General features: G+C 42.3%; 1 protein-coding gene across 1 annotated transcript; it reads right to left on the bottom strand.

The window, feature by feature from the left end:
• Positions 1-1059: 1059 nt before the first annotated feature.
• On the bottom strand, positions 1060-16204 carry LOC121580360 (ras-related protein Rab-4B-like). The gene is made up of 8 exons (XM_041895410.2): positions 16022-16204; positions 15596-15676; positions 15191-15305; positions 4119-4181; positions 3846-4000; positions 3650-3745; positions 3344-3510; positions 1060-1702 (listed from the first exon to the last, which is right to left on the bottom strand). The coding sequence occupies exons 1-7, from the start codon at positions 16035-16037 to the stop codon at positions 3392-3394; spliced, it is 645 nt and encodes a 214-aa protein (XP_041751344.1). The 5' UTR covers positions 16038-16204; the 3' UTR covers positions 1060-1702; positions 3344-3391.
• Between the last annotated feature and the right edge of the window lie 229 nt (positions 16205-16433).

Below are 16433 nucleotides of genomic sequence, written 5' to 3'. Positions count from 1 at the left end.
TCCACTAGATGTTGGAACATTGCTGCAAGGACTTGCTTCCATTTAGCCACAAGAGCATTAGTGAGGTCGGGCACTGATGTTGGGCAATTAGGCCTGGCTCGCAGTTGGCGTTCCAATTCATCCCAAAGGTGTTCGATGGGCTTGAGGTCAGGGCTCTGTGCAGGCCAGTCAAGTTCTTCCACACCAATCTCGACAAAACATTTCTGTATGGACCTCGCTTTGTGCACGGGTACCTTGTCATGCTGAAACAGGAAAAGGCCTTTCCTAAACTGTTGCCACAAAGGTGGAAGCACAGAATCGTCTAGAATGTTATTGTATGCTGTAGCGTTAACATTTCCCTTCACTGGAACTAAGGGACCTAGCTCGAACCATGAAAAACAGCCCCAGACCATTATTCCTCCTCCACCAAACTTTACAGTTGGCACTATGCATTCGGGCAGGTAGCGTTCTCCTGGCATTCGCCAAAATCTAGATTTGTCCATCGGACTGCCAGATGGTGAAGCGTGATTCATCACTCCAGAGAACGCGTTTCCACTGCTCCAGACTTCAATGGCGGTGAGCTTTACACCACTCCAGCCGACGCTTGGCATTGCGCATGGTGATCTTAGGCTTGTGTGCAGCTGCTCGGCCATGGGAACCCATTTCATGAAGCTCCCGACTAACAGTTATTGTGCTGACGTTGCTTCCAGAGGCAGTTTGGAACTCGGTAGAGAGTGTTGCAACCGAGGACAAGCGATTTTTACGCGCTACACGCTTCAGTACTCGCCGGTCCCGTTCTGTGAGCTTGTGTGGCGTACCACTTTGCGGCTGAGCCATTGTTCACAATAACAGCACCTACTGTTGACCGGGCAGCTTTAGCAGGGCAGAAATTTGACGAACTGACTTGTTGGAAAGGTGGCATCCTTTGACGGTGCCACGTTGAAAGTCACAGAGCTCTTCAGTAAGGCCATTCTACTGCCAATGTTTGTCTATGGAGATTGTATGGCTGTGTGCTCAATTTACACACCTGTCAGCAACAGGTGTGGCTGAAATTGCTGAATCCACTAATTTGAAGGGGTGTCCACATACTTTTGTATATATAGTGTATTAACGTCAACTATTTTTACACACACATTCACACTGTACTGTATGTGCACACTGTGACTGCCATACACAAGTCCCCTGCTTTTTTACAGTCTCATAAAACATTGTACACCAATATCACAAATGGCTAAAATGTAAATGTTATATGTTTAGAATATCTTACAGTTTTCAACACAACCAATAAATAGGCTCAACTTTTATAGAGATTGCACACAAATAAAAGTCTGATGGTGTGTTCTCCTTACACCATGTCAGTCCCATCACTGTCTACTAGCTTTGACTGGACTTTCACCAGCTGTATATCAAGAGACATCAAGAGTTTGAACAGTGAGAGGTGTGTGAGCTGCTGTGGCTGCTGCTTCTGAGTAAAGACATTGTCCATGGGCCTGGCTCTGTGATTGGTCACGCCTCTCTGCTGATGTCACTTGTAGTCTCTGGCGATGCGCAACGGAGCAGTAGTCAGGGAGAGACAGGCTTGGAGGAGACTGGACCCAGATACACACAGCCCACATCACAGTTCCTGATCAAGACGATAAACCAGCCCAAAGTTCCACACAGGGTCTCTCCAGCAGTAGTCCAGGGGCAGGGGTCAAAAGTCACAGGGCAGTCCTCTAAAAGCCTGAGTGTGCAGAGACGGTTAAAGGAAAGATGTACACCGGGCAGAGAGAGATTTAACAAGTTAAGCCCAGTTCACTAAATACCAATAACTTAACTGATCTAGGGCCGTCTCCTATTTAAAAAAAAATATTGGTCAAAATTGTCAAATCAACTATATATGCATTGAGCTTGTCTGATGCTTTATGCTCACTGTTTGATGAAATAAAACACGAATTACTAAAGAGGGAGCCAGAGATCAAGATACCCAGAAGAAAAAAAACTTAACCTGTCCCGACCATCCTGTCCTACTGGCTTTCACAGATTCTGCCATTACTCTCCTGAAGTTGCCGGTAATAGGCTAAACGAGGAGTCAGCAAACTTTATCATGTGGAATGCCAATATATCTTAACATTTCTACCAATCTGCATGCCAGTTATGGTTTTCATATGCACATTTTCATTTCATTTATAATAACTTCCTCATATCTCAAAATCATTGTCATATGATTAATCAAAATTCTATCCAAATCTAAATGAAACAAACCTAAAAAGTAACTTCTATTGCCAACTATGTAAAAATAGCCTATAAAGCCAACAAATAAACATTTCTGCCTGCAGGTAGAAAATATCCTGATACAAATAAATATCCTATAAATCACATTGGCTAAGCATGGCCTGTCTGCAACGAACTTGAAAAGATTTTTCAAATATATTGAGGAATTATTGTCATTCTCAATGGATGTAAAAACAGACTTTGTTTGCTTGCTGTTTGAGGTGAAGAAAACATTACTTTGAGAAGCTCCACAGGTCATTAGTGGTGGTGCGTTAAGCCAATCAGAAATACTATCAGATCCCCAAATGGGCACATTTATATGCCTACATTTGCGCGCAGGCCAGGTAGCCTATAGGCCTACTTCAATGCGTAATCAGGTGCGCATCCTTACTCAACATTGACAGGAGAGCTCCAAACAAAAGACAATGACTAAATTGACAAAACCCGTAAATGGAATGAAATAAACCAAAACTTGTTTCTCACAAGTGTAGCATAGGTTGTGCGCTCTGCAAACAACGTGTCCACTCAACAATGAGAACGGTAAAAGACTGGAATAATAATATATTGAATGCATTAACAGACATTACCGTAAACAAACAAACATTATAGATTAGAAATTATAGGAATTAACGGTAAATGTACTACTGGTGATATATGTAATGGGGAATTGAGACACTAACAATCAAATGCAAACAATTCACACAATGAAGTTATGAAACAATGAATATGCACAAATTGGCGGGAGAGAGCGCATTCTGGAGAGAGAAGTGCATTATGCAGCCACACTCCCCTTCTTCTTGGACTGTGCCATCCCCGCTGCCTCTGCAGTGGATTAGTCTCTGCCTCCGCAATGGATTAGTTCACTGAGATGGGAGCGAATCAGACGGGTGTCTCGTGTGCCAAAAAAATTAAAATGTGCTACTACTCGACAAAAAAAATCTTGGTCGACCAACAGCCTATCGACCAAACAATTGACCGGTCAACTAATTGTGGTCAGCCCTAAAATTATCACACTAATAGATTATCAATTGAAGGAATACTAAACACTTATAATACACTTGTAATTGCAAGGAGCCACACTGTCAGTATAGGTTTAATACAAACTACTCACCTGGAGATATGGGATCTGTGTGTCTTAGAGCTGGGTTAGCATTAGCCTTTAACAGTTGCACTGATCTCTGCCCTGTTCTGAGCCAGCCTGTGGCGACTGGCGAAGCTGCCTCACCGTCGTGTCACCATACTGGATCCCTGAGCCCATCCGCTCTGGGTCTAGCTCACCTACAGAGGAGACACATCCACATATTAAACACATGAGAAAACTCATCCAAAGATATACAGTACAGTACACACAGTTAGCACTTCAGCTATTGTGAATGTCTACATATCGCTAGAGCACTACATTGCTCTGCGTTATTACCTGACTCTATCTTGTTGAGGATGGTGCGAGCACATTTGAGGAAGGCCTCCTCCACGTTCTCTCCAGTGAGGGCACTCATCTCCAGGAACATCAGTTCTATTTTTTGAACAACATGGACTAATTAAGTGATCAATCTCCTTTATCTATAGTCACAACCATCACTCTATCATTATGCAGGGTCATTAAGCTACATTACCGTTCTCCTGGGCAAAACGGGATGCCTCAAGGAAAGTGACCTCTCTGTCACCCTCCAGGTCCTTCTTGTTCCCACAGAGAATAATGACGATGTTTGGACTGGCCAGTGTCCGAGCGTCTGTCAACCAGTTGGTCAGTGCATTGTATGTTTCCCGACTTGGATACACAGAGACACACAGAGGTATATTCAAGTAAAATATTCTATGGATCCTCTGACATGGTGATGTAATCTAATATGGGGTTAATTTGGGATTAGTGTAAATCAGGGTCTTACCTGGTGATGTCATAAACCAGGAGAGCCCCTGCTGCCCCTCTGTAATAACTGCGAGTCACTGATCTGAGGTCAGGGGAAAACAAGTGTGTCAGACAGAGGAGCAATCTCTTTCCAACATCGTGATGTAGAAGATAATATAGCATCCACTAACATATTCTCTCCACATACTGTCCATAATAGCTATACATACATATACACACACAAACACATTATATATACAGTGGGGAAAAAAAGTATTTAGTCAGCCACCAATTGTGCAAGTTCTCCCACTTAAAAAGATGAGAGAGGCCTGTAATTTTCATCATAGGTACACGTCAACTATGACAGACAAAATGAGAAAAGAAAATCCAGAAAATCACATTGTAGGATTTTTAATAAATTTATTTGCAAATTATGGTGGAAAATAAGTATTTGGTCAATAACAAAAGTTTCTCAATACTTTGTTATATACCCTTTGTTGGCAATGACACAGGTCAAACGTTTTCTGTAAGTCTTCACAAGGTTTTCACACACTGTTGCTGGCATTTTGGCCCATTCCTCCATGCAGATCTCCTCTAGAGCAGTGATGTTTTGGGGCTGTCGCTGGGCAACACAGACTTTCAACTCCCTCCAAAGATTTTCTATGGGGTTGAGATCTGGAGACTGGCTAGGCCACTCCAGGACCTTGAAATGCTTCTTACGAAGCCACTCCTTCGTTGCCCGGGCGGTGTGTTTGGGATCATTGTCATGCTGAAAGACCCAGCCACGTTTCATCTTCAATGCCCTTGCTGATGGAAGGAGGTTTTCACTCAAAATCTCACGATACATGGCCCCATTAATTCTTTCCTTTACACGGATCAGTCGTCCTGGTCCCTTTGCAGAAAAACAGCCCCAAAGCATGATGTTTCCACCCCCATGCTTCACAGTAGGTATGGTGTTCTTTGGATGCAACTCAGCATTCTTTGTCCTCCAAACACGACGAGTTGAGTTTTTACCAAAAAGTTCTATTTTGGATTCATCTGACCATATGACATTCTCCCAATCCTCTTCTGGATCATCCAAATGCACTCTAGCAAACTTCAGACGGGCCTGGACATGTACTGGCTTAAGCAGGGGGACACGTCTGACACTGCAGGATTTGAGTCCCTGGCGGCGTAGTGTGTTACTAATAGTAGGCTTTGTTACTTTGGTCCCAGCTCTCTGCAGGTCATTCACTAGGTCCCCCTGTGTGGTTCTGGGATTTTTGCTCACCGTTCTTGTGATCATTTTGACCCCACGGGGTGAGATCTTGCGTGGAGCTCCAGATCGAGGGAGATTATCAGTGGTCTTGTATGTCTTCCATTTCCTAATAATTGCTCCCACATTTTATTTCTTCAAACCAAGCTGCTTACCTATTGCAGATTCAGTCTTCCCAGCCTGGTGCAGGTCTACAATTTTGTTTCTGGTGTCCTTTGACAGCTCTTTGGTCTTGGCCATAGTGGAGTTTGGAGTGTGACTGTTTGAGGTTGTGGACATGTGTCTTTTATACTGATAACAAGTTCAAACAGGTGCCATTAATACAGGTAATGAGTGGAGGACAGAGGAGCCTCTTAAAGAAGAAGTTACAGGTCTGTGAGAGCCAGAAATCTTGCTTGTTTGTAGGTGGCCAAATACTTATTTTCCACCATAATTTGCAAATAAATTCATAAAAAATCCTACAATGTGATTTTGTGGATTTTTTTCCCTCATTTTGTCTGTCATAGTTGACGTGTACCTATGATGAAAATTACAGGCCTCTCTCATCTTTTTAAGTGGGAGAACTTGCACAATTGGTGGCTGACTAAATACTTTTTTCCCCCACTGTATATATATATATATATATATATATATATATATATATATATATATATATATATATATATATATATATATATATATATATATATATACATATACATACAGTGAGGGAAAAAAGTATTTGATCCCCTGCTGATTTTGTATGTTTGCCCACTGATAAAGACATGATCCGTCTATAATTTTAATGGTAGGTTTATTTGAACAGTGAGAGACAGAATAACAACAAAATAATCCAGAAAAATGCATGTCAAAAATGTTATAAATTGATTTACATTTTAATGAGGGAAATAAGTATTTGACCCCTCTGCAAAACATGACTTAGTACTTGGTGGCAAAACCCTTGTTGGCAATCACAGAGGTCAGACGTTTCTTGTACTTGGCCACCAGGTTTGCACACATCTCAGGAGGAATTTTGTCCCAGTTCCTCTTTGCAGATCTTCTCCAAGTCATTAAGGTTTCGAGGCTGACGTTTGGCAACTCGAACCTTCAGCTCCCTCCACAGATTTTCTATGGGATTGAGGTCTGGAGACTGGCTAGGCCACTCCAGGACCTTAATGTGCTTCTTCTTGAGCCACTAATTGTTGCCTTGGCCATGTGTCTTGGGTCATTGTCATGCTGGAATAACCATCCAGGACCCATTTTCAATGCCCTGGCTGAGGGAAGGAGGTTCTCACCCAAGATTTGACGGTACATGGCCCCGTCCATCGTCCCTTTAATGCAGTGAAGTTGTCCTTTCCCCTTAGCAGAAAAACACCCCCAAAGTATAATGTTTCCACCTCCATGTTTGACGGTGGGGATGGTGTTCTTGGGGTCATAGGCAGCATTCCTCCTCCTCCAAACACGGCGAGTTGAGTTGATGCCAAAGAGCTTGATTTTGATCTCATCTGACTACAACGCTTTCAACCAGTTCTCCTCTGAATCATTCAGATGTTCATTGGCAAACTTCAGATGGGCCTGTATATGTTTTTTCTTGAGCAGGGGGACCTTGCGGGCGCTGCAGGATTTCAGTCCTTCACGGCGTTGTGTGTTACCAATTGTTTTCTTGGTGACTATGGTCACAGCTGCCTTGAGATCATTGACAAAATCCTCCCGTGTAGTTCTGGGCTGATTCCTCAGCGTTCTCATGATCATTGCAACTCCACAAGATGAGATCTTGCATGGAGCCCCAGGCCGAGGGAGATTGACAGTGCTTTCGTGTTTCTTCCATTTGCGAATAATCGAACCAACTGTTGTCACATTCTCACCAAGCTGCTTGCCGATGGTCTTGTAGCCCATTCCAGCCTTGTGTAGGTCTACAATCTTGTCCCTGACATTCTTGGAGAGCTCTTTGGTCTTGGCCATGGTGGAGAGTTTGGAATCTGATTGATTGATTGCTTCTGTGGACAGGTGTCTTTTATATTGGTAACAAGCTGAGATTAGGAGCACTCCCTTTAAGAGTGTGCTCCTAATCTCAGCTCGTTACCTGTATAAAAGACACCTGGGAGCCAGAAATCTTTCTGATTGAGAGGGGGTCAAATACTTATTTCCCTCATTAAAATGCAAATCAATTAATAACATTTTTGACATGCGTTTTTCTGGATTTTTTTGTTGTTATTCTGTCTCTCACTGTTCAAATAACTTACCATTAAAATTATAGACTGATCATTTCTTTGTCAGTGGGAAAACTTACAAAATCAGCAGGGGATCAAATACGTTTTTCCCTCACTGTATGTACACACACACACATATACAGTGTGGAGAACAAGTATTTGAAACACTGCCGATTTTGCAGGTTTTCCTACGTACAAAGCAAGTAGAGGTCTGTAATTTTTATTATAGGTACACTTCAAATGTGAGAGACGGAATCTAAAACAAAAATCCAGAAAATCACATTGTATGATTTTTAAGTAATTTATTTGCATTTTATTGCATGACATAAGTATTTGATACATCAGAAAAGCAGAACTTAATATTTGGTACAGAAGCCTTTGTTTGCAATTACAGAGATCATACGTTTCCTGTAGGTCTCGACCATGTTTGCACACACTGCAGCAGGGATTTTGGCCCACTCCTCCATACAGACCTTCTCCAGATCCTTCAGGTTTCGGGGCTGTCGCTGGGCAATACGGACTTTCAGCTCCCTCCAAAGATTTTCTATTGGGTTCAGGTCTGGAGACTGGCTAGGCCACTCCAGGACCTTGAGATGCTTCTTATGGAGCCACTCCTTAGTTGCCCTGGCTGTGTGTTTCGGGTCGTTGTCATGCTGGAAGACCCAGCCACGACCCATCTTCAATGCTCTTACTGACGGAAGGAGGTTGTTGGCCAAGATCTCGCGATACATGGCCCCATCCATCCTCCCCTCAATACGGTGCAGTCGTCCTGTCCCCTTTGCAGAAAAGCATCCCCAAAGAATGATGTTTCCACCTCCATGCTTCACGGTTGGGATGGTGTTCTTGGGGTTGTACTCATCCTTCTTCTTCCTCCAAACACGGCGAGTGGAGTTTAGACCAAAAAGCTCTATTTTTGTCTCATCAGACCACATGACCTTCTCCCATTCCTCCTCTGGATCATCCAGATGGTCATTGGCAAACTTCAGACGGGCCTGGACATGCGCTGGCTTGAGCAGGGGGACCTTGCGTGCGCTGAAGGATCTTAATCCATGACGGCGTAGTGGTTTTCTTTGAGACTGTGGTCCCAGCTCTCTTCAGGTCATTGACCAGGTCCTGCCATGTAGTTCTGGGCTGATCCCTCACCTTCCTCATGATCATTGATGCCCCACAAGGTGAGATCTTGCATGGAGCCCCAGACCGAGGGTGATTGACCGTCATCTTGAACTTCTTCCATTTTCTAATAATTGCGCCAACAGTTGTTGCCTTCTCACCAAGCTGCTTGCCTATTGTCCTGTAGCCCATCCCAGACTTGTGCAGGTCTACAATTTTATCCCTGATGTCCTTACACAGCTCTCTGGTCTTGGCCATTGTGGAGAGGTTGGAGTCTGTTTGATTGAGTGTGTGGACAGGTGTCTTTTATACAGGTACGAGTTCAAACAGGTGCAGTTAATACATGTAATGAGTGGAGAACAGGAGAGCTTCTTAAAGAAAAACTAACAGGTCTGTGAGAGCCGGAATTCTTACTGGTTGGTAGGTGATCAAATACTTATGTCATGCAATAAAATGAAAATTAATTACTTAAAAATCATACAATGTGATTTTCTGGATTTTTGTTTTAGATTCCGTCTCTTACAGTTGAAGTGTACCTATGATAAAAAGTACAGACTTCTACATGCTTTGTAAGTAGGAAAACCTGCAAAATCGGCAGTGTATCAAATACTTGTTCTCCCCACTGTATACACACAGTGAGGGAAAAAAGTATTTGATCCCCTGCTGATTTTGTAAGTTTGCCCACTGACAAAGAAATGATCAGTCTATAACTTTAAATGGTAGGTTTATTTGAACAGTGAGAGACAGAATAACAACAAATTAATCCATAAAAACGCATGTCAAAAATGTTATAAATTGATTTGCATTTTAATGAGGGAAATAAGTATTTCACCCCCTCTTAATCAGAAAGATTTCTGGCTCCCAGGTGTCTTTTATACAGGTAACGAGCTGAGATTAGGAGCACACTCCTAATCTCAGTTTATTACCTGTATAAAAGACACCTGTCCACAGAAGCAATCAATTAGATTCCAAACTCTCCACCATGGCCAAGACCAAAGAGCTCTCCAAGGATGTCAGGGGCAAGATTCTAGACCTACACAAGGCTGGAATGGGCTACAAGACCATCGCCAAGCAGCTTGGTGAGAAGGTGACAACAGTTGGTGCGATTATTCGCAAATGGAAGAAACACAAAATAACTGTCAATCTCCCTCGGCCTGGGGCTCCATGCAAGATCTCACCTCGTGGAGTTGCAATGATCATGAGAACGGTGAGGAATCAGCCCAGAACTACACGGGAGGATCTTGTCAATGATCTCAAGGCAGCTGTGACCATAGTCACCAAGAAAACAATTGGTAACACACTACGCCGTGAAGGACTGAAATCCTGCAGCGCCCGCAAGGTCACCCTGCTCAAGAAAGCACATATACAGGCCCGTCTGAAGTTTGCCAATGAACATCTGAATGATTCAGAGGAGAACTGGGTGAAAGTGTTGTGGTCAGATGAGACCAAAATCGAGCTCTTTGCCATCAACTCAACTCGCCGTGTTTGGAGGAGGAGGAATGCTGCCTATGACCCCAAGAACACCATCCCCACCGTCAAACATGGAGGTGGAAACATTATGCTTTGGGGGTGTTTTTCTGCTAAGGGGACAGGACAACTTCACCGCATCAAAGGGACGATGGACGGGGCCATGTACAGTCAAATCTTGGGTGAGAACCTCCTTCCCTCAGCCAGGGCATTGAAAATGGGTCGTGGATGGGTATTCCAGCATGACAATGACCCAAAACACACGGCAACAAAGGAGTGGCTCAAGAAGAAGCACATTAAGGTCCTGGAGTGGCCTAGCCAGTCTCCAGACCTTAATCCCATAGAAAATCTGTGGAGGGAGCTGAAGGTTCGAGTTGCCAAACGTCAGCCTCGAAACCTTAATGACTTGGAGAAGATCTGCAAAGAGGAGTGGGACAAAATCCCTCCTGAGATGTGTGCAAACCTGGTGGCCAACTACAAGAAACGCCTGACCTCTGTGATTGCCAACAAGGGTTTTGCCACCAAGTACTAAGTCATGTTTTGCAGAGGGGTCAAATACTTATTTCCCTCATTAAAATGCAAATCAATTTATAACATTTTTGACATGCATTTTTCTGGATTTTTTTGTTGTTATTCTGTCTCTCACTGTTCAAGTAAACCTACCATTAAAATTATAGACTGATCATGTCTTTGTCAGTGGGCAAATGTACAAAATCAGCAGGGGATCAAATACTTTTTCCCCTCACTGTATATATATATATACATACATATACACACACACACACTACCGTTCAAAAGTTTGGGGTCACTTAGAAATGTCCTTGTTTTCGAAAGAAAAGCAATTTTTTTGGTCCATTAAAATAACATCAAATTGATTAGAAATACAGTGTAGACCAGGGGTGTCAAACGTACGGCCCGCGGGCCGGATCAGGCCCGCAAACGGGTTTAATCCGGCCCGCGAGATGATTTTGGAAAAAAAAAAATTATATATATATATATATATTTTTTGTAAAGTATAAAAATGCGCTGCAATTTTTCAATAAAATTAACTGCTGTTCCAATTGCGTCCACTGGATGGCGCAATAGCAATTGTGTTAAGCAAGCAAACTGTTTATACCGGGGCAGAGCAAGTAGGTCAAGCACGTGCAGCCAATGAGCTACTTTGTTTTGCCCGCAATATTTATTACGGCTTCTACTTTTAACACTATGTGCTTTGGCACCCTCATTGCCCCAATATGTCTCTGTCAAAAAAGAGAAAAGTGGACGCAGAGTGCAGAGTGTTCCAAGAAAAATGGTCATCCTATTTATTCACGGAATTGAATGGGAAAGCTGTATGTTTGGTGTGTTCAGAGCATGTTGCAGTGCTGAAATAATATAACCTTCGTCACCACTATGTGAGTCTTCATGCCGACAAATATGACAACTTTCAAGGACAGCGGAGATGAGAGAAGGTGAATGAACTGTTGGCGGGTCTGAAGAAACAGCAGTCTGTGTTTACTCACAGCCGAGACATCAGTGACGCTGCAGTGAAAGCTAGCTACCTCATTGCTAATGAAATCGCAGTGGCTTCAAAACCATTTAGTGAGGGTGAATTTGTAAAAACATGCATGATGACGGCAGCGGAGATTGTGTGCCCTGAAAAGCGGCAGGCTTTTGCAAATATCAGCCTGACAAGAAACACAGTTGCAGACAGGATTTCCGATCTTTCAGTGGATTTGGACAGCCAGTTGAAGCAAAAAGTAAAGTCATTTATTGCGTTTTCGGTTGCAATTGATGAAAGCACGGACATTACAGATGTTGCACAACTGGCCAGTTTCATCCGCGTCATGGACTGTAGGCTCTGTTGCTTGTAGCATGTTGGATCAACCTGTCAGTTGCAATACTTTTGATGATAACATTAATTCAGTTATTATGTGTGTTGGGGATCATTCAGTAATGTTTCTGATATTTTTACCGCACTCGTCGGCGCGCTGGACAGGGTCGGAGTGGACTGGTCCCGCGCTGTCAGCCTGGCTACAGATGGTGCGCCCTCAATGATCGGGAAAAAAGCAGGCGTTGTGACAAAGTTCAGAGAGAAAGTGCAATCTGCAAATGGAGGACGTGATTTTTTGACTTTTCACTGTATTTTGCACCAGGAGGCTTTGTGTTGCAAGTCATTAAAGATGGATAACGTCATGAAGGTGGTCATCCAAATTGTTAATTTCATCCGATCCAGAAGCCTGAATCACCGTCAGTTTGACAGCCTTCTCAGAGAGAAAGACCACATCTATGGCCTGCCATACCACACTGAGGTAAGATGGTTAAGCCGAGGTGCTGTGCCGATGCGTTTCTTTGATTTACAAGAAGAAATTGAACAGTTCATGGAAGAAAAGGGCAAACCAGTGTTAGAATTTCATTCCGCAGAATGGATGCAGGACCTTGCATTTATGGTGGATGTTACAGAGCACCTGAATAACTTGAACAAACAGCTGCAAGGGCGCAACAAAGTTGTCACGCAGTATTATGACAGCATACGTTCTTTCAAGTTGAAGCTGTCATTGTGGGAGACGCAACTTGCCGGTGGTGATGCAGCTCACTTCCCCTGTCTGAAAAATGTGTGCGCGACCCAACATGTGGCAGACATGAAGCGGTTCAAAGATAAAATAACGGGACTGTTACGGGAGTTTGAGCAACGCTTTCAGATTTATGTTTATATGTTTTTATGTTGATGTGCTATTGTTTTTAATTGATTTTATTTTATTTGTATATTTAACCTATTCTTGACTCTGTGGTTCTTGCACTTGTTTGGGGAACAGGATTTCATTATTTTTATCTACATTTCTGCCTGAGAAATGACACCCTGATATAGTTCTGTGAAACAGTTCTGTTAATCACTGAGGCATTGTGTGTTTGTGTGTTCTTTGTCCTCAGAACTTTCAAATAAACTTGACGTGTTTTATGATTAATAGTGATGTTGTGCTTTTGGACACTGTCCTCAGGCTCCAGCTTTATGTTTATATGTTTTTATGTTGATGTGCTATTGTTTTTAATTGATTTTATTTTATTTGTATATTTAACCTATTCTTGACTCTGTGGTTCTTGCACTTGTTTGGGGAACAGGATTTCATTATTTTTATCTAAATTTCTGCCTGAGAAATGACCCCCTGATATAGTTCTGTGATCTGTGAAACAGTTCTGTTAATCACTGAGGCATTGTGTGTTTGTGTGTTCTTTTTCTTTAGAATTTTCAAATAAACTTGACGTGTTTTATGATTAATAGTGATGTTGTGCTTGTACTATTTTGGACACACTGTCCTCAGGCTCCAGCTTTATGTTGTATGTTGATCGTATTAAAACAAAGAAAACAATCTGAAGTTGTTGTTTTTAAGTTATATATACCATGATTTTTCCTGTCCGGCCCACTTGGGAATAGATTTTCCTCCATGTGGCCCCTGAGCTAAAATGAGTTTGACACCCCTGGTGTAGACATTGTTAATGTTGTATATGGCTATTGTAGCTGGAAACGGCTGATTTTTAATGAAATATCTACATAGGCGTACAGAGGCCCATTATCAGCAACCATCACTCATGTGTTCCACTGGCACGTTGTGTTTGCTAATCCAAGTTTATCATTTTAAAAGGCTAATTGATCATTAGAAAACCCTTTTGCAATTATGTTAGCACAGCTGAAAACTGTTGTGCTGATTAAAGAAGCAATACAACTGGCCTTCTTGAGACTAGTTGAGTATCTGGCATATCAGCAATTGTGGGTTCGATTACAGGCTCAAAATGGCCAGAAACAAATAACTTTCTTCTGAAACTCATCAGTCTATTCTTGTTCTGAGAAATGAAGGCTATTCCATGCGAGAAATTGCCAAGAAACTGAAGATCACCAGTCTCAACTTCAACAGTGAAGAGGCGACTCCGGGATGCTGATCTTCTAAGCAGAGTTGCAAAGAAAAAGCCATATCGCAGACTGGCCAATAAAAAGAAAAGATTAAGATGGGCAAAAGAACACAGACACTGGACAGAGGAAGATTGGGAAAAAGTGTTATGGACAGACTAATCGAAGTTTGAGGTGTTCGGATCACAAAGAAGAACATTTGTGAGACGCAGGCCAAATGAAAAGATGCTGGAAGAGTGCTTGATGCCATCTGTCAAGCATGGTGGAGGCAATGTGATGGTCTGGGGGTGCTTTGGTGGTGGTAAAGTGGGAGATTTGTACAGGGTAAAAGGGATCTTGAAGAAGGAAGGCTATCACTCCATTTTGCAACGCCATGCCATACCCTGTGGACGGCGCTTGATTGGAGCCAATTTCCTCCTACAACAGGACAATGACCCAAAGCACAGCTCCAAACTATGCAGGAACTATTTAGGGAAGAAACAGTCAGCTGGTATTCTGTCTATAATGGAGTGGCCAGCACAGTCACCGGATCTCAACCCTATTGAGCTGTTGTGGGAGCAACTTGACCGTAAGAAGTGCCCATCAAGCCAATCCAACTTCTGGGATGAAATCTCTTCAGATTACCTCAACAAATTGACAACTAGAATGCCAAAGGTCTGAAAGGCTGTAATTGCTGCAAATGGAGGATTCTTTGACGAAAGCAAAGTTTGAAGGACACAATTATTATTTCAATTAAAAATCATTATTTCTAACCTTGTCAATGACTACATTTCCTATTAATTTTGCTATATTTCCTATTCAAACTCATTTCATGTATGTTTTCATGGAAAACAAGGAATTTCTACGTGACCCCAAATTTTTGAACGGTAGTATATATTATACTCCGGACTCTGACATTGCTCATCCTAATATGTATATATTTCTTAATTCCATTCTTTACTTTTAGATCTGTGTGTATTGTTGTGAATTGTTAGATATTACTGCACTGCTGAAGCTAGGAACACAAGCATTTCTCCACACCCGCAATAACATCTGCTAAATATGTGTATGCGACTAATAAAATTTGATTTGATATCTATCTCATTATCTAAGTCCAGTCATTTGAATGTCTCTCAAATGTCCCGCTGCAACTACCTCTCTCCCATCAAATGAACATCCTGCTGAGATAACATCTGATAACAAGCTTCCTGTTAATTAGAGCTACCTACCGGAATCGCTCCTGTCCAGCTGTGTCCCAGATCTGCAGCTTGACCGTCTTGCCAGCGACCATTACCACCCGGGAGCCAAACTCCACCCCAATGGTGTGGCTGGAGTCCTGCTTGACTACATGGGACAGAACATACAACACAAAACATACACCATGGTGGTTATTACACTCTCTGTTATGTGGTGGTAGAGAAGCTTTGCTGGCATCTTTAATGTTGTCTGATACAGCCTAATGTAAATGTAGCGTAAACTTATCCAAAATCTTGGTAGTGATACTAGTGAATATACCAATCAGTACCCTACTATAACATTACCATAATATAACATTACAGTGCCATCTCCATGAGGGCAGTGATCTTTAAGGCGTGCATATGCTTTTTCTGGAAGTTAATAACAATTTCACTTACACTTGTTTTCTATAAATTGATGGAGAAGACAGGATTTCCCTGATCCCGCACTTCCAATCACCAAGAATTTAAAAAGGAAATCTGGAAAAGAATGAAGGAGAATAAATAATGATAACACATTTACTACGTCACACGACTACAAACAGACTGACCACATGGAAGCAGCCAAGAGCAGAGACGTTGAAAGCCGCGATGTCCTTTTCTCAGAAATCAAACAGAAGCAGTGGTTAAGGTTCCTGACAACGAGTGATACAGACCTAGAGCACTAGCTAGCTATCTTATAGACTGACAAGTTGTAAGCAATGTTTGCTAAGTTGCTAGCTATATGCGGCAGTCTAGCCTACAAGCTTCATCTTGTTTCTTGTCCCACTCCCAGACGAAAGAACAACCGTAGCATATAGTGACGCCAGATATTGCTTTGCTTACCATATGTTTCTGTCATTTCCTTTGATGGATTCAAGCTCTTCAAGTGCTGAAATGTCAATAATTAACTATTGGCTTTCATATATGAAAACTGTATTTGGCCAAATTGCCACAAATCCCGTTTAATGAGAAGGATTCATCCACATGTATTGTTTTTACCATACAAGACAGACGCATAGATACGGTAGACAGGACGTGATGACGACATTTGCAACGCTCTAGTTACGTAAGATTATTTGTTAAAGAAGGGTGTTTCATGCACGCGTCATGGACTGTAGGCTCTGTTGCTTGTAGCATGTTGGATCAACCTGTCAGTTGCAATACTTTTGATGATAACATTAATTCAGTTATTATGTGTGTTGGGGATCATTCAGTAATGTTTCTGATAATTATTTAAGCATATATAATTGTAGAA

This window comes from Coregonus clupeaformis, chromosome 13, assembly GCF_020615455.1.
Source record: "Coregonus clupeaformis isolate EN_2021a chromosome 13, ASM2061545v1, whole genome shotgun sequence".
NCBI lineage: Eukaryota > Metazoa > Chordata > Actinopteri > Salmoniformes > Salmonidae > Coregonus > Coregonus clupeaformis.
This window is presented reverse-complemented; position numbering and strand designations above follow the sequence as displayed.

Excerpts from the sequence above, each read along its gene's own strand:
- LOC121580360 (XM_041895410.2), bottom strand. Across the intron at positions 4,182-15,190 it reads GCTGGACAGGAGCGATTCCG|ATCAGTGACTCGCAGTTATT; the intron begins GTAGGTAGCTCT and ends CCCTGACCTCAG. Across the intron at positions 4,001-4,118 it reads CTGGTTTATGACATCACCAG|TCGGGAAACATACAATGCAC; the intron begins GTAAGACCCTGA and ends TGTGTATCCAAG.